Source organism: Sciurus vulgaris (genome assembly GCF_902686455.1).
Source record: "Sciurus vulgaris genome assembly, chromosome: 16".
Taxonomy (NCBI): domain Eukaryota; kingdom Metazoa; phylum Chordata; class Mammalia; order Rodentia; family Sciuridae; genus Sciurus; species Sciurus vulgaris.
The window spans coordinates 3,059,727-3,079,602 of NC_136477.1; the positions used below are offsets into that span (position 1 = coordinate 3,059,727).

General features: G+C 55.4%; 1 protein-coding gene across 3 annotated transcripts; it reads left to right on the plus strand.

The window, feature by feature from the left end:
• On the plus strand, nucleotides 1-19,876 carry HDGFL2 (HDGF like 2). Of its 3 annotated transcripts, none has more exons than XM_079115286.1 (16): nucleotides 1-187; nucleotides 2,049-2,125; nucleotides 2,219-2,357; nucleotides 9,784-9,984; nucleotides 11,937-12,050; nucleotides 12,139-12,210; nucleotides 12,968-13,124; nucleotides 13,277-13,352; nucleotides 13,520-13,835; nucleotides 14,987-15,090; nucleotides 15,968-16,041; nucleotides 16,285-16,355; nucleotides 16,725-16,826; nucleotides 17,021-17,219; nucleotides 17,879-18,008; nucleotides 18,644-19,876. In XM_079115286.1, the coding sequence occupies exons 1-16, from the start codon at nucleotides 116-118 to the stop codon at nucleotides 18,738-18,740; spliced, it is 2,001 nt and encodes a 666-aa protein (XP_078971412.1). In that variant the 5' UTR covers nucleotides 1-115; the 3' UTR covers nucleotides 18,741-19,876. The 3 variants fall into 3 exon arrangements, with proteins under 3 accessions (XP_078971412.1, XP_078971413.1, XP_078971411.1); XM_079115287.1 differs by having other exon boundaries at nucleotides 18,671-19,876; XM_079115285.1 differs by having other exon boundaries at nucleotides 2-187; nucleotides 18,641-19,876.

Genomic DNA, 19,876 nt, shown 5'->3' on the forward strand with positions numbered 1-19,876 from the left:
CCCTCAGCGTCCGGCTCCCGCCCCCGGCTTCGCCTCCCGCTGCCGCCGCTGCAGCCGCTGCTGCCGTCGCCGCTGCCGCCGCCGCTTCCCGCGGCCTGGGCCTCCCGCCGCCAGCATGCCACACGCCTTCAAGCCCGGAGACTTGGTGTTCGCCAAGATGAAGGGCTACCCGCACTGGCCGGCCCGGGTGAGGCCGCGCGGGTGATGGGCCCGGCGGGGGGTGGGGCAGCGGGGTCCCCGGGCCTGAGAGGCCGCGCGCGGGGCTCTGGGGGCTCCGGTTCCTGGGCTGCGAGGGGCTGAGTGCGGGGGCTCTGGGCGATCCCCGGCCCGAGGGGCTGAATGCGGGGGTCCGGCGACTCCGGGGTCCGAGGGGCTGAAGAGCCGCGCGCTGGGCTCAGGGGACCCGGGGGGTCCTGGGCCTGAGGAACTCGGGGTTGGGAGACCTGAGGCCGGGGGTCCGAGGGAGGGCCTGAGGAGCTTGGCTTGAGGACGGGGCCGGATCTGATGGGAAGGACCGGCGCCGAGGCCGGGGTGCGAGGGCGCGGGCCTGGGGCTGAGGAGGGGCCCGAGGCTGCGATTCGGCTGCTGGGTACCCGCGACCGACCCCAGCGAGACCCGGGCCGTGGAGGCGGCTGACGGAGCTGGCGCAGGGGAGGCGCGAGGGGCGGCTCTCCCGCGCTGGGCGAGAGGACTTCGGGTTCCCCTTCGGAGGAAGCCGGGGTCCACAAGGCCCAGGTGCTCTCGGGTGCCCAGGTCTGAAGGGCGTCCTGAGCCTGGGAGCCCAGGGTGTGCGGGTGGGTGGACCTGGGCCCTGTCTGGGTAGGGCCCGTGTGCAGCAGGGACCCCAGAAGCTTTTGTCAAGTCGCCCCAGGACTGAGGGTGGTGAAATCGGCGGAGGGGACTGAAGGAGTCTGGGGTGTGAGGTGAAGGCCCAGGCTGCCCCCGAGGAGGATGGCAGTAGAGGGTTGAGGCTGAGGAGTGTGCTGGGTCAGAACCAGCACAGGAACTGGCCCAGGGCATGAGAGAGGGCTCTTACAGTGTGTTGACCTCTGAGGCTCAGGGCCCCGCCCCTGGAGGCCAAGAGGAGAAGCTGCACCAGATGGCATGCTGGGCTGGTCCTCAGGTTGACTGGATTTGGGATGTTCCTGCAGGAGAGGGGGTGTGTGCCCTGGATACCCATAGCCAAAACCAGGGGCCAAAGATGGAAAAAGGAGTTCAGAGAAGTGAGGGAGCAGGAAGGTGGACGAATGGGGCAGGGGAGGTTTCAGCAGCCACCCAGGAGTTGGAGAGGTGGATGGGGAAGGCATTTTTTGGTACCAGAGAACATACTCCATCCTGATTTGCGGGCATTCATTTTCCTGGGGGAGACCAGAGAGGCGAAACTTTATAGACACTTCCCTCCTTCCCAGAGCACTAGTGCTTCCCTCCCTTGACCCCCCTTCTCCAGCTCAGAGAGCCCAGAACATTTCCAAGCACCTGATTGGAAGTGAAGGGGCTGTTAGCCTCTTGTGGGGAAGTGACTGACAGCTGCTGGAGCCCGTGGGCCTGCAGGGAGAGGGTGGGACTTCCTGGATGCTCAGGGCCTGTCTCCTGCAGCCCACCCCGCACCCTCTGCATCCCTGGAGCTGCCAGCTGCATCTTTTGGGAGACCGCCTGCCTGCCTGATCTCCTCTTTGCAGGAAGGGTTGCCTGGGAGGGTCCTGGGAGTTCACAGAAGCCAAGCTTGGCCCCACCCCTTGTTTGCTTCAGGGGGCCATGTTTGGCTTTGCTTAGGTGAAGCACCTGCCTTGGGACCAGCTTTCTCTATGGGGGGAGGAAGATCACCCTGGTGGGGGACAGGTTGCAATGAGGTGTGCACAGAAGAATGCAGATTCCCATTTTTAAAGTGATGTGTCTTCCTGGGTTGAAGGCGCCCTTCTTCCTCTCATACTTTTCCCCAAATAACTTGGTTGGTTTCTTGGTGATTTTCTGGGTTGTTCTGGGTGAAGCTCTCTCTTGTCTTTCTCCCAAATCACCCCGTGATTGAGCTGACTGACCTCTCACTATAGATTGATGACATTGCTGACGGTGCTGTGAAGCCCCCACCCAACAAATACCCCATCTTCTTCTTTGGTACACACGAAACGTAAGTGTCTCCAACTGGGGCTTGGTTCCCCCACTTGGTGCCTCCCAGTGTGACCTGGCTTACTTGGAGGTGGCCTGTTGTTCCTTTCTCCAGAGCTTTTCTGGGACCCAAGGACTTGTTCCCCTACGACAAATGTAAAGATAAGTACGGGAAACCCAACAAGAGGAAAGGCTTCAATGAGGGGCTGTGGGAGATCCAGAACAACCCCCATGCCAGCTACAGTGCTCCTCCGGTGAGTACCTTGGAGATGGAGAACATCCAGTTGGGGTGTCTGTGGGGCCCATTTGGGAGGATATGTCTTTATAGTGGGGGCTAGAAGTAGCCTTTTCCTTGTCTGGTAGGAAAAGAAGTGTCTAGGTCAGGGTCTTTCCTCCTAGGTACTGTGGACTTTGAGGAAAAGATTGTTTTTTGGGATGGGGCATTGTGGACTGCAGGATGCTAAGCAGCACCCATGGTCTCCACTCCCTCCATACCACGTGCGCCACGAAGTTCCTATACACTGCCCTGTCTAGGAACACCCTTGGTGAGAATCACTGCTATAGAATGAGATTGTTTGTGGTTTTGTTTTTGTTTTTTTCCTGAGGATTGACTCCAGAGGCACTCTACCACTGAGCCATATTCTGAGCCCTTTTTATTTTTTATTTTAAGGCAGGGTCTTATTAAGTTGCCCTGGCTGCCCTTGAACTTACGGTACCCCTGTCTCTGCCTCTTGAGTTGCTGGGGTTACTGGAATTTGTCTCTGTGCCCACTGAGCTTGAATTTACAATGAGGTGTTATTGTAATTCTTATAAAACCTTTTATTTATTAAGGAAAATAATTTCTTAAAAAAATTAAAATTACTGCTTTCTTTTGTCCTTTGGGTTCAGGAGAATAGGAGATAGTTTGTAGATATGAGAGTTCTTGGTCAGGTGGGAAAAAATAAAGTCAGGAAGTATAATGATGGACATCTTGGTGGCACATCAGTATCTGGGAGTCCTGGGAAAATAGGACTTTTAAAAACCTGGAAGTCACTAATAGAAAGCCACGGAAAGCTGGAGAGATTGCCCAGCTGAGAGCATTCTGAGGTGAGGTGTGGATGGGGGAAAGCCAGGCCGGAATTCTCTACTCTTTTACCCACTGCTTCTGAGGGAAGGGGGCAGGGATACCCTGGGTTTAGAAGGAGTGGGCGTAAAGATGGGGGAGGCCCAGGGAATAGACCTCAGTGAGGGAAAGGTTGGCCATTAAGTGAAGGAAAGGATATCTAGGTGGTCTGAGGGTGGAAGTCAGGGTCAGCGTGCAGTTTTCATCAGTGGAAAATGGGTGGAGTCATTTTGTAGCCCCTGGTGCTGCTTGAGTCTCAGGGTCCTGAGATGGTCTGGATGTGCCTCCTCATCTCGTCTTGGCTGGGTGGTGCTTGTGAGCATCCACCCATGAATCCACTCACGGTTCTGTGTATGGTGGGCTGTGTTGGCAACTAGGAACAAGAAGTGAGCCACCCGTAGTTCTTGCCTTCTGGGTGCCCTCGGCCTAGAATTGGGGATATACTCAACAGATGTCCTTTGAACATTGATGGTTTGGTAGCCTCTTCTCAAGGGGCGGGGGCCCATGTGTATTGCACGTTGGTGGTATTTTATTTTTTATCACCCATGATGTATCCGGGAGATGGAGGGCTCCCCTGTTTGATAACTCAGCTTCTTTCCTCGGGCCTTGCTTGTCCCGGGTCTGGCTTCATGGATCTGAAGGTCTTTAAGGCATGAGATCCTTTTCTGGCCCTGACTCAAGTTCTCTTTGGTTACGTCCTAAGCTTATTACCTCCTGGTGAATCATCGCACCATTTAATATTTATTGGACACCCACAACTTGCTAAGTACTGCAAAAATGCTGCCCTCGAGGAACGGAAATGCAAAAATAGTGTACCCTTGAAATGAAAGGAGTCCCCTATAGGGCCCCCAAGTAGCTATGTTAGATCTTGTTTGTTCTCTTTGGTTCTCTAACCATATGTGCTTTCAGTGGAACATTTGTTTAAAATGCAGATTCCTGGGCAGGTTCCTAGAGATGTAGATTTAGTAGTATAGGACTAAGGCCTGGGACCATTGAGGTTTTCCTTACAAAGTGCTATCCCCCGGGATTTTTGATGTAGCCAGTGCATAGGTAGGTTTTTGGAAGCGTGACTTTACAGGAAACTGAGCAATCTCTTTTTTCGTCCTTAAGGTTTTTGGTTTATGATTTAAGTAGAAATACAGAATATCTTATGAAGTTTAAAAGGTGCAAATGGGCATTCAGTGAAAAGGCAGTCATGCCTCCCATTCTGGCCTCCTGGTAACTTTTGTTTTGTTTCCTTCCCAAAATAACCACAGCTGCCAGTTCCTTATATACCTTTCCAATATTTTTTATTCTTATAAAATCATACAAAGCTCTCTTAAGCACATTATTGTGAATTTCGCTGTATTCACTCAACAGTAGATCTTGAAAATTGGTCCATTTCAGCTCACAGAATAGCCTCAATCCTCTGACAGCCTTGGCTAGGACTCCCGAGAGGATAGGAGGGCCTAGTTCTTATCCCTTCAGAAGCTAGCAGGTAAAAATGTCCCTTGGTGTTTTTTTACTTAGTGTTTTTTGGTCCCTACAGTAATCCTGAGAGTGGCAGGGGCACATGGTATATTTTTCCATTGTACAGATGAGCAGACTGAAACCCAGAGAGTTTGCTTGAATACCCAGAGGGGCACAGCTAAAATCTGACAGCCCTGTAACCTAGGCCAGGTTTCCCGATGTTTGTCCTTTTTAAGTAACTGAAATGTGGGGCCAGTCATTCCTTCAGTAGGCTCTTCCCTGTGCATTATAGGCTGTGAGCAGCGTGGCTGGTCTTTTTTTTATTTTATTTTTTTATTTTTTATTGTTTTAGATATTGATAGGCCTTTACTTTACTCATTTATTTATATGTGGTACTGAGAATCAAACTCAGTGCCTCATACATGCTAGGCAAGCGCTCTACCACTGAGCCACAACCACAGCCCATGGCTGGTCTTTACTTGCTGGCTGCAGTAGCACCTGCCCATTTTGCCCCCAGTCCCCCCCCCCCCCCCCCCCCCGGTTCTGGGTATTGAATGTTAGGGTCTCACAGACGCTAAACAAGTACTCTAGCATTGAGCTATATCCATAATACTGTTATTTTATTTTTTAGTACTGGGGATTGAACCCAGGGGTGCTTTGCCATTCAGCTACATCTCCAGCCTTTTTTATTTTTTTGTTTTGAGAGACTGGCCTCAAACTTGCCATCCTCTTGCCACAGCCTTCAGAATTGCTGGGATTAGAGTTGTGTGAGCTTGTGCCCAGCCTTTTATTTTATTTTGAGACAGGGTCTCACTCAGTTGCCTAGACTGGCCTGCAACTTGGGATCCTCTTGCCTCAGCCTCCTGAGTTGCTAGGATTACAGGTGTGCACCAACAAGGCTGGTTCCACCCCAATCTCATTAACCAAAATGTGTGTAGACACTGATGGATGCATCCTGGGGACAAAATCACTCATGGTTGAGAACCATTGGCCTAGAAGGATTCCCACCTAATCTATCCTTTTCCCTTGGTAGGTGAAGAGGTAAAGGCACCTATCCAAGGCTCTCAAGTTTGTCAGCAGTCATACTGAGCTGGGACCAAAGTGGAGGCCTCCCTCCCCCGGTCCATGTTTTTTCCCCTTCTGGAGGAGGAGGAGGAGGAGGGCCTGGGGCCTGCCTTCTCACTAGGGCCAAGTACACCTGGGTTCAGGTCCTGGCTTTGTGCCACCTGCTTGCTGTGTTCCCAGGGTCATGGTCATGGTACTATCAGCCTCTCACAGTTATTGGGAGGCTCCAATACAACGAGTGCTCAATGGATAACAGAGACCATAGCTGAAAACGAGACAGGATGAGGTTTGACCTCCTCTCCAACACAGTTACCCTCCAGGGCCATTGAAACACGCGTGCTGCATCTCTCACACCTACCAACTGCTGGGATGTTTGGAGGTGGCAAACTGGCTTTTTATTTCTTCTGGGTTCTTCTCTGAACCACCAGCCTTCACGTCCACCGAACGTTTCTTTGTGGGTTGGATTTCCCAAAACCCTTGCTGAAATCCAGCTCCTTGAGAAGTGTGGGCAAGTCTGTCCCAATCACCTGCTAGGCTGTGGAAGCCCAAACCAGACCACAGCTGGTCAAGCGCAGGGCAGAGTGAGGAGGGGTTTTGAATGTAGAGTGCCTGTCTCCAGTGGCACAGGCTTCGGTACCAGAGCAGACCTGGGCCATGTCGGTGTTCTGCCAGTTGTTTTGGCACAAGGGGTTGAATCCAGGGGCACTGTCCCATTGAGCTACGTCCCCAGCCAGCCCACCCTCCCTCTCCCTCGCTCGCTCCCTCCCTCCCTCGCTCCCTCTCCCTTCCTTTGTCTCGGGGATTGAACCAGGGGGCTTAACCTCTGAGTCACATCCCCGGTCTTTTTTCTTTTCTTTCTTTCTTTCTTTTTTTAATTTTGAGACAGAGTCTTGATGAGTTTCTTAGGGCCTTGCTAAGTTGCTAAGACTCATTTTGAATTAGTGATCTCCTGCCTTGGCCTCCAGTCTCTGGGATTACAGGCCTGCGCCGCTGCGCCTGGCTTTGCTCTGTTCTTGAACTGTAACTTAACCTCTCTCTGACTGTGTCTTCATCCTAGAATCAGGATGTAATTCCCATCTGTTACGTAGAGAGCCATGACAAGTTCAGTGTCACTTAACTAACGGTAGCTCTTGGAATAGTGATGTAGACCATTGGCAAAAGGCCTTTGGTCCTATCATTTGGTCACTTGGACTCTCTGAGCTGCTGTTTCCCCTTATGAAAAATGGGGCTGAAGCTACCCCTTCTCTACTCACTAGGGATGCTCCAAAGAGAATTAACAGACCCAGGAGCCCTCTGAACACTCAGAAGGAAAGGTGCGAGAGAAATCGCTATGAAAGTGTTGTTATTCTCTCCTGGCATTTTCAGTTTGGGGCTTGACCTACTTAAGTATTATCCTTTTTAATCTTGTTAAAAATCATACAGGCAGGGAGCCCTGTCGCTGTGCTTAAGGGCCCTTGCCACAATGGCGTGAAGCAGACAAAACATGCTTGGTGTTGAGCAGCGAGGTCATTTCAACACCTGGTTCTCATTTTTCTTGTTTGCTAAGCAGGGATTGTTAACTTGAGAGCCTGTGCAGAGGCTGGTGGGGGAAGAATAAGGGGCTTTATAAAAGAGGGAGGCTAGAGCAGGCAGGGGACTAGAGGAGGGCTGAGGTTCCCTCCTCCAGCCCAGACCTGCCCCCCAAATTCTTCATCCCACATTTCCATTCTGTTCGTGCACTGATGTGCTGCGGAGACCTCACCTTCAGCATCCGTCCAGCACCCCCCCCCGGCCACGCAGCTGCAGCACCTTGGAGCACACTTGGCCCCTCTGCTCTTGTTCCTCATCTTGGTGTCAGTGTGTGCCTTAACTCTCGCTCTGTAGGCCCTGAGTCCTCCTCCGGGCTTTACTTGGCCAGTGAGCTGGCCCTCTCCCATCTGTTGGACCCTAGCTAGCTAGTCATATCAAGAGAATGTGCCTCTTTCTTTCTTTCTTTCTTTCTTTCTTTCTTTCTTTCTTTCTTTCTTTCTTTCTTTTAACATTTTTTTAGTTGTACATGGGCACAATACCTTTATTTTGTTTTTATGTGGTACTGAGGATTGAACCCAGGGCCTCACGCATACTTGGGGAGCATGCTACCACTAAGCCACTACCACTAAGCCACATCCCCAGCCCAAGAATGTGCCTTTTTCTATGAACTTTTTTTAAAAATTGAGATAAAATTTACATGACATAAAATCCATCATTTTAGCCATTGTCTTTTTCCTTTCTTTAAATTCAAAAAATCTGTGGTCCTGGGGATTGAACCTGGGGCCTTGCACATGCTAGGCAAGCACTCTACCATTGAGCTCCATCCTCAGCCCCGTTGTAACCATCTTAAAATTCTCCAGTAGCTTTAGTACATTTGTAATGTGTATAACCATCATCATTCTAATTCCAGAACATTCCCTTCGCTCCACGAAGGAACCCACTCGCAACCACCCAGTTCTCCCTCCTGCTCCTGACAACCTCAGGTCTACTGTTTTGATTTACCTAATCTGGCCAAGAAATCCCTCTCCGTGGGTGTTCTCGCTCCGGGGCCTTTGTTTGCCCTGCTGAGCAGAGGCCCAGGTTTCCTCCACTTTGTCACGGGTCAGTGCTCCCCTCCTTCTCTGTGCTCGACTGTCCCATCCGTACCTGTGCCACATTGGCATCCATCAGTTGATGGCATCTGGGTTTTCAGAGATGTGGCTTAATAAAACTTACCCCCTCTTCTGTCTTAAATGGTGGACATTCAAAACAGAAGCCACAGGAAATAGCTCAGTCGGGTTTTACTCCCATGAGGCTGGGCTACTCAGGAACCACCGTGGCACCCGCTTCTTGTGCTGTGTTGTGACTGTACATTTCCTTGGCTGTCTCCCCGTTAGACTACGAACTCCCCAAGGGCTGGGACCTTGTCTTACTTGTCTCTAGCCCCAGCACCCAGCCAGGGCCGGGCAGGTCCTCCAGGACGTTCGTTGGATGAATGAGTGATGGCTGAATATCTCTGGGGCTCCTCCATTTTCCTTCCACAAATGTAAGACATCCTAAACAAGTTCAGAAAGGGACCCAAGAAAGCCCTGTGCTCTTTGCCTGATGATCTTAGAGCCTCAGTGTGGCTCTTAAGAGCGTGGTCTGGCCTGTCTCCCTGTGTACCTCTCCTTTGCCATCTCCATCTTCCCCATGTCCCAGCCATACCAGCCTCTTGTGGTTGCTAAGGGGACCTTCACTCATGCCATTCTGGCTCTCTGGAGTGCATCTAGCCATCTCCCTCTGCACCCTGGGGACAGCTCCTCCACTGACATGCCATCTTCTGAGGGGCTTCCCTGGCCACCCAGTGCAAATACTCCCACCCCTCAGTCTTTACAACCACAGGCAGTGATTTTCTTCCTGTTGCCACAGCTGGGAACTGTATCTGTATAATCAGCCTCTCCCTAGCTTATCACTCCCAGGGTCGAGGGAGCATGCCTCATCCCTTCTGTGTCCTCACTAGCCCCCTCTCATGGAGCCAGACACACAGCAGTTCTCATTGCCCAAGCATCGATCGAGAGGGTAGATGAGCCTGGCTCTGTGGCCAGCACGGAGGAAGCCCCATGTAAGTGGTGGCTGTTCTTGTGCCAGCTGCTGCCTCAGCTGCCACTTTGAGCATCATAGAAATTGAGCAGCGCCCCAAGGTAGGAGCCCAGAGGTCTCGTCCTTGCCAGCTTCCTCGCGATAGCATGATTGAAACGAGAGCAAACACATCTGACCACTTTCCATAGCCTGGCACTGCCCTAGGTATTCCACTCACGACTTGAGGTCCATCCTCGCCACAGCCCTGTGAGGTCAAAACTGCTCAGATGTGGAAACCGAGGTGCAAGAAGGGCTGGAGTTCCCTGCCCAAGGTTTAACCCTGAACCCCACGACCTGGCCTTGGTGTCTCTGACCTGCGGTCTCATTCTCCGGACTCTGGGCCTTGATTTCCCCATTTGTAAAGCAAGGAAGCCGGGAGCTGACATTGAGACCCCACTGGTGGGAAAGCCACACCAGACTCAGAGTGACACCTCTTCTCTGACCTCCGCACCCAGCCGGTGAGCTCCTCCGACAGTGAGGCCCCCGAAGCCGACCCAGCAGGTGGGAGCGACGCAGACGAGGACGAGGACGACCGGGGAGTCATGGCTGTCACAGCCGTGACTGCCACAGCTGCCAGTGACAGGATGGAGAGTGACTCGGATTCTGATAAGAGTAGTGACAACAGCGGCCTGAAACGGAAGACGTCGGCATTGAAGGTAGGGGTCAAGTGCTCAGCCTTGCTCAGGGTCTGGAGCTGCTTCAGAATCTGATGGAAGCATGGAATTAATGACCGGAACTCGGGAGACAAAAATGTCATATAATACAGGCATTCCCTGAGTGCTGGGTGGAGTCTTTCTCCTAATGCAGATGAGAAAGGAAACTAAGGACCTCACTCACTTCCTTCTTCTCGATGTCCTTTCTCCCTGATGACCCTGGCCAAAGCTCCCTGCTCATCTCAACCGCCTCCCTTTTTGAGGGGTGTGGTGTGAGATGAGCCTCAGGCCTCAAGACGGAGCCAGATCCACACAGCCTGTGCATCCTGCAGCCCCAGCCCCAGCCAGAGCCCACTCCCCAGCACCAGGCTGCTTCACATCTGAGATGCCAAGCTCCTTTTCCTGAGGGCCTCGGTCCCCTGTGTTCTCCCCCAGGCCTCAAAGCAGCATCTACCTCCGAACTCCTGAGCTCAAGCAGCCCCGCCCAGCCCTTTTTTGTTTTCACAGGACTTCTTGTCTAATAGATTCTTACTTAACGTTTGCCTCTGTCTCTCGGGACTAAAATATAAGCTACACAGGAACAGGGCTTCGTCTCCCATGGAGGGATCACCAGGGGCTTGTGTTAGCTTGGCTGCCTCAGCTCAGCACCACAGGTGGGCAGCTTAAGCAGCAGAAGCTTGCTTTCTCACAGTCCTAGAGGCCAGGAGTCTTCCTGATGTGGGTCTTCCTGATGTGTCCTGATGTGGTCTTCCCTCCTAGAGGCCAGGAGTCTTCCTGATGTGGGTCTTCCTGATGTGTCCTGATGTGGTCTTCCCTCCGTGATTCCCAGTCCTACTGCATGAGACCCACCTAATGACCTCTTCTTACCTTAACGACCTCTCTGGAGACCTTATTGCCAAATATAGACAAAACTTGTTCTCTAATGCTGAGGCCTTGGATGGGACATAGAGCAGTAAACAGTTGTTAGGAAAATGAACAAGTCTCTGGTTGTGGCCAGCGGGCAGAAGTGCTTTGTGACAGAATGGATGTCCGAATGGGAAGTTTTGCTGCTGTGACTGGGCAGGGAGTGATTTCGAAGGCCGACTTCTCTTCATCTTTTATACGATTCTTAAATGAGAACCCATAAACCCTTGAAACTGAATCAAGAGTATCTGTGTCTAAGTTTTTTTTTATTGACATGAAGCTCACTAACCATTCTGTTTTTTGGTACTGGGGATTGAACCCAGGGGTGCTTAACCACTGAGCCACATCCCTAGCCCTTTTTAATATTTTATTTAGAGACAGGGTCTTGCTGAGTTGCTCAGGACTTCGCTAAGTTGCTGAGGCTGGGCTTGAACTCTTGATCCTCCTACCGTAGCCTCCTGAGCTGCTGGGATTACAGGCATAGGCATAACCATTATTATTATTTTTTTTTTTCATATAAGGGAATTTATTAAGCAAACAGAGTCTCCCTGCAGGGTAAGGGAGAAAATAAGAGGGAAAGAAAGGGAAAGAGAAAGGGCATGCGCAAGCAAGAGTGTGAAAAGCGAGGAGGAGAAAGTAAGCAAGTGTGTAGGAGATAAAAGCAAGAGAAAAGATCCAGGCATAACCATTCTTAATTAAGTGTGTGACTCAGTGGCATTAGGCACATTCATGTGTGCAGCCATCACCACCATACGTCTCTAGAACTTTCCACCCAACGCTAAATCCCAGCCCCTCCCAGCCCCTGGCTCCTGCTCCTCTTCTTCCCATATCTGTGGCTCTGACACTCCTTGGAGTGGAATCCTGCAGTATGTCACCTAGTGACAGCCTTATTTCACTGACCATAATGTCCTTAAGATTCAGGACCCCTGGTTTTTATTAGATTCTCAGAGTCCCATGGAAGCTTCTAGAACTTGACCTCTACTGGGCTAGGAGGGACCAGGTAGGGAACAGGCTTTCCCAGCTGCTCATATGACCAGGCTGTACCCACACAGATGTCAGTCTCAAAACGAGCTCGAAAAGCCTCCAGCGACCTGGATGAGGCCAGTGTGTCTCCATCCGCAGAGGACTCGGAGAGCTCATCGGAGTCAGCAAAGACCAGTGACCAGGTAAGCAGGCAGCAGCTCCTTTATGGGGGTACAGGGGCCTGTGAGGGGGCCCAGCAGTAGCCCCTGCAGCTCCCATCTCTTCACCCAGGACTTCACCCCCGAGAAGAAAGCCGTGGTCCGAGCGCCTCGTCGGGGCCCCCTGGGCGGACGGAAGAAAAAGGTAAATGCTGTTGGTTTCGTTTCCATGCTCACCCGGGTCTTCTTGTCATGGTCCCTGGGCAGTGCCTCGGTGCAGAGTTGGGCGCTTTGGGGAAGGGGTGGGCCAGGCCTCAGCAGGTGCCCCGAGCAGCCTCTGTGCTGAGGGTTCATGTGCTCCTTGCTGCACCAGGAGCCTGTGCTGAGGGGCCACTTCTGGAAGGTGGAACGGTACAGCCCTGAGGGCTCTTACATCTGTGGTAGTGTGTGTGCATTTGTTCGCGTGTCTGGTCTGTCCTAATCTGTGGGTGTGGCCATGGATGTGTGTTGCTTTCAGAGTTTCTTTTGCACAGGAGTGTGTGTTGTGTATGTGTAAATGTGTGTGGTGTGCTAGAGTGTGCGGAGGAGCGTTCCTGTGTCCCTGTGTGCATGTGCTGTGTGGCAGGGTTGGGCAGTTGAAGGCAGAAGGGAGTGGCTCGTCTCGCTGGCCCTGTGTACGACTTAGCACAAAGATCCTGCTACTGAACGGCACTGGGCTCCGCTCTGCCCCCCATGTCACCTGTGAGCAAGTGAAGGATCCCGCAGTGCATGAGATACCAGGGCTACGGTGACCCTGCTGCGTTTTCACTGTGGAGATGGGTGGAAAAGGGGGGGAATGCCCCGAGCGAACCCTGATTATGGGGGATGAGCCAGGGCAGACTCGGCCTCTCCTTGCCCTGTGCTCCTCGGCCCGACCCTACCCCTCAGCCTTCTGACCTCCTGGCTGGTCCTCTACTTCCCAGAAGGTGCCCTCAGCCTCTGACTCGGACTCCAAAGCAGATTCGGACAGGGCCAAGGAGGAGCCAGTGGCCGTGGAGAGGTCAGCGTCGTCCTCCTCTTCCCCGTCCTCCTCTGACTCCGATGTGTCTGTCAAGAAACCTCCACGTGGCAGGAAGCCAGGTAGGGCTGACCCAGTGCTGAGGCCTGCCCTTCTGCAGCTGCTTCGCTGGGCCACCTCTGCTAGGGAGCTTGGGGCAGGCCACCCATCATTGTCCCCCTCCGCAGCCCTGGGAGAGATGGTAGACGAATCACCCCCTCCTCCTCTTCCACAGCTGAGAAGCCGCCCCCAAAGCCCCGAGGGCGGAAACCAAAGCCTGAACGGCCTCCGTCCACCTCCAGCAGTGACAGGTGGGTGATGGCCGGCGTTACCTGTGGCCAAGTCTGGGGGTGGCAGTGTGACTTGGGGCCAAGTCCTCCGTCCAGCCCAGGACACAGGATCTTGGTGTGAGGGACCTGGGGGCCTGGGGCAGAGTCCAGAGGGAACCGGAGGCCCTCCGATGGCCCGTCTGCCCCAGCGACAGTGACGAGGTGGACCGCATCAGCGAGTGGAAGCGGCGGGATGAGGAGCGGCGGCGGGAGCTGGAGGCCAGGCGGCGGCGGGAGCAGGAAGAGGAACTGAGGCGGCTGCGGGAGCAGGAGAAGGAGGAGAAGGAGCGGCGGCGGGAGCGCGCGGAGCGCGGGGACCCTGAGTGTGGGGGCAGCGGCGGCGGCAGCAGTGGGGAGGAGCTCAGGGCGGAGGAGGAGCCCCTGAGGAAGCGTGGCCGCCGGGGCCGGGGCCGTGGACCCCCGTCCTCCTCCGACTCTGAGCCTGAGGCCGACCTGGAGAGAGAGGTGTGTGCCCTGGAGGTGGTGGGGCCGTGGCCTGCGCCCTGCTCCTCGCCCCTCGCCCGTTGAGGCCTTAGCCCACGTTCCTTCACACTGGGCGCTGAGCGCTGAGCCGTGTGCGGGCCCAGCATCATAAGGCGGGTGTCTGAGGTTTCCATTTGGTTTCATTTTTGTTTTGGGGTGCTGGGATGGAATCCAGGGCTTTACACGTGCTAGCAAGCCCTCCCCACTGAGTTACATCCTGAGTCCCTTTTCCATTGTAAATAGTAGATCCCAGAGGCTTTAGTTGAAAAGGCAACATTTAAGGAAGAAAGCAAATGAAGTAAGAGGGGATTGGGAGAAAAGCATTCTAGGCAGCAGTCCCAGCCTGTGCAAAGGTCCTGAGGCCTGGCATGTTGGAGGCACAGTGAGGAGCCCATGGCTGGAGCAGAGGGAACCAGGGGGATAGAGGGAGGAGGGAGGCCGGGGGTGGATGGGGAAGGTCCTGCAGGGACCTGTAGGCTATGGGGAGGACTTGGCCTTTGACCCTGAGGGAGGTGGGAGGGAGCCCATGGAGGCTGTGGGCCAGGAGGGAGAGGTCTGACTAGGTATCCACATGTTCACAGGCGCCCTCTGGCCGCTGTAAGGGAACACAGCTTGTGGGTGGGTGTGGGAGCAGTTGGTTCTCTGAGGGGCGCTGGCAGCTGTCAGGTCTGCTCTGTGCCATGGGGCTGTGGGCCCCATCAAGCCCTCTAACTTGTGATACTGTCAGTCTAGCTGAATTCAGTCTGGCCTTGTAGCCTGAGCCCAGGGACCCCACCCAGTGGCAACCCCCACGCCAGGCCTCCTTCTTGGGAAGCTGAAAAAATGCCTCTCTCTCTCCATCATTCCTGTTTGTCATAAAGGGGGACCTGGCACAGGAGGGCTCGCCACCCTGCCCTGGGCTCCTGAGCAGGAGTGTGGTGGCTCTGCCCCTCCATTGGTGGAGCCTGGACACCAAGTCTGTCCAGTCCTTTCAGGGCCTGAGAACAGGAGTGGAGCCCAGATGGGCCACACACAGGTCCTCCCCCTCCCTGTCCTGCCCCCCAGCTACAGCTCCAGGTAGGATGGTCTGGGGCCTGGGACCAGGAACCCCGCCACCTGCACTCCAGCCCCGCCCTTGGCTCTGGCTGCTCTAGGCAAAGAAAGCGACTAAGAAGTTGCAACCACAAAGCACAGACACCCCGAGGAAACCTGGCCCAAAGGAGAAGAGAGGGCGACCTGAGGAGAAGCCCAGAGCCAGGTCAGTTCCCACAGCCCCAGTCCCTAGGATGTCCTGTCCCTCTCTGAGAGGCCTGGCTTTGGAATTCAGTCCTGGAGCCAAATCTGTTTGAGGTGTCAGGTTACGTAGGAGCCAGGGCTGCAGGACTGTGGTCCTCCCAAGGCTAGGTCTCCCCGAGGGACAGTTTTGCCCTGGGTGTCCCTGGGTGATATCTAGGGATAGTGGTGGCTGTCATGACTGGGGGAGCTCTTGGGGTGCAGTCAGTGGAGGCCAGGGATGCTGCTCAGCACCCTGCAGTGTCCAGGACGCCACCCCAGAGAACGACCCAGCCACAGTGTCCACAGTGCCACAGAGAAAAACAGGCCTCAGCCTGGAGCATTATTCCGAGACCCGCTGAGGTGGGAGGTGGAGACCAACTCCAGCTCACTTTCTGCATGGAATTCCAGCATGGATGAACAGGCCGGTGAGGATAGGCCAGCATGCACCGTGGCTGCTGTGTAGTGGGGTGTGATGTACTATTTTTTGGCACTGGAATGAACCCAGGTGTTCTACCACTGAGCCATGTCCCCAATCCTTTTTATTTTCTGTTTTGAGACAGAGCCTTGCTGAGGCTGGCCTTGAAATTGTCATCTTCCTGCCTCAGCCTCCCCCATGACTGTGATGACAGGTGTGCTAGAGGGACTGTGTCTTGGTCTGCCTGAGACCTGCAGCTGACTTGGGGCTCTGTCCTAGAGCTAGGTTGTGACAGGCTCTGACCTGTCCTTGAACCCAGCCTTGGGGCCTCCTAAAAGTTTCCTTCTACCCCGTGAGTGGGTCTATGACCAGGACCTGGTCCCAGGTGGGAGAGCTGTGTGGGTCAGGCTGGCTGGGTTCCGGCTGATGCGGTGCCTCTTCACAGGCCTGTGAAGGTAGAGCGAACCCGGAAGCGGTCCGAAGGGTTCCAGCTGGACCGGAAGGTGGAGAAGAAGAAAGGTGAGGGCCAGCAGCCGGGCTCCGCAGCTGAGTTTGCTGCAGGAGGAGGGCCCGGGAAGGCGGGGTCTCTGGTCTGGGAGGGTGCTAGGTGGACGGGTCCTCGGCACCCCTGAGGTGGGGCTCAAGTGTGTGCAGGGTGGGACTGAGCTGCCTGGGGTCTCTAGGCACTGCCTCAGCAAGGCATTCTTGTGGCCTGGGCCTGCAGGCCCTGTTCAGTCCTGCTGCTATCTCTCCTGGCCCTAGAACCTTCTGTGGAGGAGAAGCTCCAGAAACTGCACAGCGAGATCAAGTTTGCCCTGAAGGTCGACAACCCGGTAGGATATTCTCAGGACCGTGGTGTCATGGCACGGCCACTTCCTTCTGTCACCTCACATCCAGGGCTCCCATGGAAGTCTAGGGAAGCCTGGGCAGGTCCAGGGTCGCATTGCTGGAGTCCCTCATTCCATCAGCTGAGGGCCTAGGATGGCCCTGCTGAGGTGCAGTGCCCAGAAGGCCCCAGGAGGCCCCCAGCAGGTGTCTGGGTCTTCCTGCCTGTCCTGAGTCCCTGCCTGTGGCACAGGAAATGGCACTGCTCTCAGGGTGCAGCCCTTCCTGCAGAGAGGCCAGGGTGTCCCTCTGCCTCACTGGGGCCTCTGGGACCCCTCTGCCCAGAGCTGCCATTCTTTACTCCCTACCCCCGGCAGGACGTAAAGAGGTGTCTAAATGCACTGGAGGAACTAGGGACCCTGCAGGTGACCTCTCAGATCCTGCAGAAGAACACAGACGTGGTGGCCACATTGAAGAAGGTGTGATGGGAAGGGGGATAGGCCTGTAGCGGGCCCGGCAAAGTTGGGAGTGGATGTCTGCCTGAGCTGGGGTTCCTGGTGGACTGGCGGCTGTGGGCACCCCATGGAGGGAGGGTGGTGGCATCAACTGCAGAGGAGGGCCTGGGGTGGGCAAGGCTAGCTGCCTTCAATAAGTAGGGCTTCCTGGTGGCCAGATTCGCCGATATAAAGCCAACAAGGATGTGATGGAGAAGGCGGCGGAAGTGTACGCTCGGCTCAAGTCACGGGTCCTGGGACCAAAGGTTGAGGCGATCCAGAAAGCGAGCAAAACTGGGACAGAGAAGGAGAAGGCCGAGGAGAAGTTGGCTGGGGAAGAGGCCCCCAAGGAGAAGGTGGAGGAGGAGCCTAGCACCGGTGAGGCGTGGGCTGGGCCCTGGGCCTTGGTCTCTGGCCAGAGGAGCTGGTGCTTGCGATGTTCTGGGCGGTTCCCCAGTTCTGCTCTCTTCCCAAACTCTCTGGAGCGGGTGTTCCTGTTGGTGGTGTACTCTGTCCCAGCACAGCGGCAAACTGTCCTGGCTGTGCTGAATGTGAGACAGACAGGGGCAGGTGGCCTTGAGGGACTGACGGTGCGGCTCATGGTGGCCTGTGCCTGTGCTGCTTCTTGGCTCAGAACCCGGATACCTGGGCTCAGAAAAGGCAGTAGTTGGCAGTGCGGTCCAAGGCCTCGGAGGGAGCCATCGGGCGGCCAGGGTCAGGTGGTCCTGACTGTTCTCAGGCAGCCCTTCACCCCAGGTGGCTCAGCTGAAGGCTGCTCAGGACAGCCCTGAGGTTGCACTTCTCTCTGTGCCATGCTGAGATGTGCTTTTCTCCATTGTCACCTGTGGCCTCAGGGCCTGGAGCTGGCTGCTCCGTGGGCAGCCAGAGGGTCCACGGGTCCACCGGTCCACCGGGCACAGCGCCTTCCCTCATCAGAACCTTCGACAGGGCTTGAGAGTCCTTCAGCACATTTTCTCAAAGCTGACTCACTCTGGACAAAAAACCTAGTGGAGCGCCATGACCCTTGTGTCCCCCAGGTCTCTCGGCGCCTGTGAACGGTGAGGCCATGTCCCAGAAAGGGGAGAATGTGGAGGACAAGGAGCAGGAGGATGGGCAGGACTCAGAGGAGGGCCTGAGACGCGACTCCTCTGAAGATCTGCACAACGAGTGAGTGTCGCCTCCAAGAGGGGAGCCTCCGGTGGGAGGGGGCAGTGGGCAGTACCCACAGGGGGGTCTTGTCAGTGGTGAGTGGTTCCTGGTGGACTGGTCTCTCTGGGAAGGGTCCCAGGGATGTTCCCTCCACATTGGACCCCCATCACCAGTTTGCAGCTGACCCCTGGGTCCCCCTGGCTGGCATTTCCCAACAGTGGCCCCCATCAGGCAGCTCCAGGGCTTTAAGCTGCCTGGGCCTGGCCTCCTGGGCAGGTGGCATCTTGCTGACCCTATGGGAGAGGCAGGTGCATTTCGTGAGCACTAGCCGCCACCTGCAGCTCGTGCTGAGGCCCATGGTCTGTGTCGGGCAGTGAGGCTGGGCCGCTCAGTGCTCATTCACAAGCAGGTGCTCCGTGCTGGCCCTTCTGTCTCCACATCTGGCAGGTCCATAGAATGCAGGCTCTGTCCTCCAGGTGTTTGCAGTCCCGTTTAGTGGTGGGAGGGACAGCAGAGGAAGGCCCTGCCTAGGACCCTGGGGCCAGGAGCTGGGGGGCAGCTCTCCCTCAGGACTGGCCCTGCCTGACAGCTCTAGAGGTAGGGACAGGGCGAGTGTGGCCTCATGCGCCACCTATGCTGTGCCCCACCAGCAGCCTGAGGGAGGGCCCTGACCTGGACAGGCCTGGGAGTGACGAGCAGGAGCACGAGAGGGCGCAGCTGGACTCGGAGTCCCTGGACGAGGAGAGCTGAGCTTGGCAGCCCCAGCCTTGGCCCAGCTCCGCCCACAGTAGAGTCCGCAGGCCTGCCCACCTCTTCCCCAGCCTCCCAGGAGAGCAGAGGACTTTGGGGGAAACGCTGTGCTGTTTGTATTTGTCTCCTTGGGTTTTTTTCTGCCTAATTTCTGTGATTTCTGACCGACATGAAATGACTATAAAGGGTTTTTTAATGAAAAAGTTGCTTTTATTGACTTGGTTTTCCAGCATCACTGGTGCAGCTGGGCCCAGGGCCAGGGAGCAGTTTGCAGCTGTCAGAGGCTCTTGTGGGGACAGAGGGTTAAACCACTGGGCCACCCTGAGCAGTGAGAGTGAATCCTGTTTTCGAGGCACGGGAGGCTGGACGGGAGCAAGGCCTCCAAGAGGAGAGGAGGAAAGCGAGGCTCTGAACCAGACAGCTCGCACGGGCTGCAGGATGGCTCTTCCTGCTTCTGGCAGCTTGGTGCCCAGGCAGGCCGAGGAGGAACAGGTGACTCCGAGGGCAGAGTGGAGCGTTCCTATCCCTGAACACACTGCCTACCTGCCCTGACTACTTTGTCTGGCACAGCTAGGCCTCAGGAGGCTTCGGGGCCCCCAGGCATTTGGGCCCAGAGGGGTGCTGCGGGTTGTCTCCTGTGTTGAGCATTTACCCAGCGTGAGCCTCGCTGGGCCTCCCGCACATCCCAGCTGTGTTGCCGGCTCACCTGTGAGCTTGGCAAGTGGCCTTCCTCATCTGTGCGAGAGGGTGACCCCACCTCGTGACTCTGTCGTGTGGATTTACAGTTCACTGTTACTTGGTAGTTCTTTCAGTAGTGGCTTCTAGGGTTTGTCTCCCTGCCCATGATGGCCGAGTCCCCCTGTCCAGCTGGGAAATAGGTGTGATGTGCAGGAAGGGACTCCTGAGCCTTGGCCCTGGGTTTGGTTTGGATGGACTTGAGCTCGTGGCCCTGGGTCTGGCTTCTGCAAGTAGCTGTGTCTCACGTTGCATCGTCTAGTGCCTGCACATGGCAGATAGCAGGCGCGCTCAGCGTAGCCCCATCGCTGGGCTCAGCCTCTCCCGCTTAGGGCTGGCGAATGCGGCCTGGCCCTGCACGCTTCCAGGCATCATGGTGGTCCTTGGGCAGAGCCACGTGC

What these genes read in the sequence shown, in the direction of transcription:
- HDGFL2 (XM_079115285.1), top strand. Translation starts at nt 116, where the DNA reads ATGCCACACGCCTTCAAGCCCGGAGACTTGGTGTTCGCCAAGATGAAG. An exon ending in TTCTTTGGTACACACGAAAC is followed by an intron (nt 2,126 to 2,218) that starts GTAAGTGTCTCC and finishes TCCTTTCTCCAG; the next exon opens with AGCTTTTCTGGGACCCAAGG. An exon ending in CAGCAAAGACCAGTGACCAG is followed by an intron (nt 12,051 to 12,138) that starts GTAAGCAGGCAG and finishes CTCTTCACCCAG; the next exon opens with GACTTCACCCCCGAGAAGAA.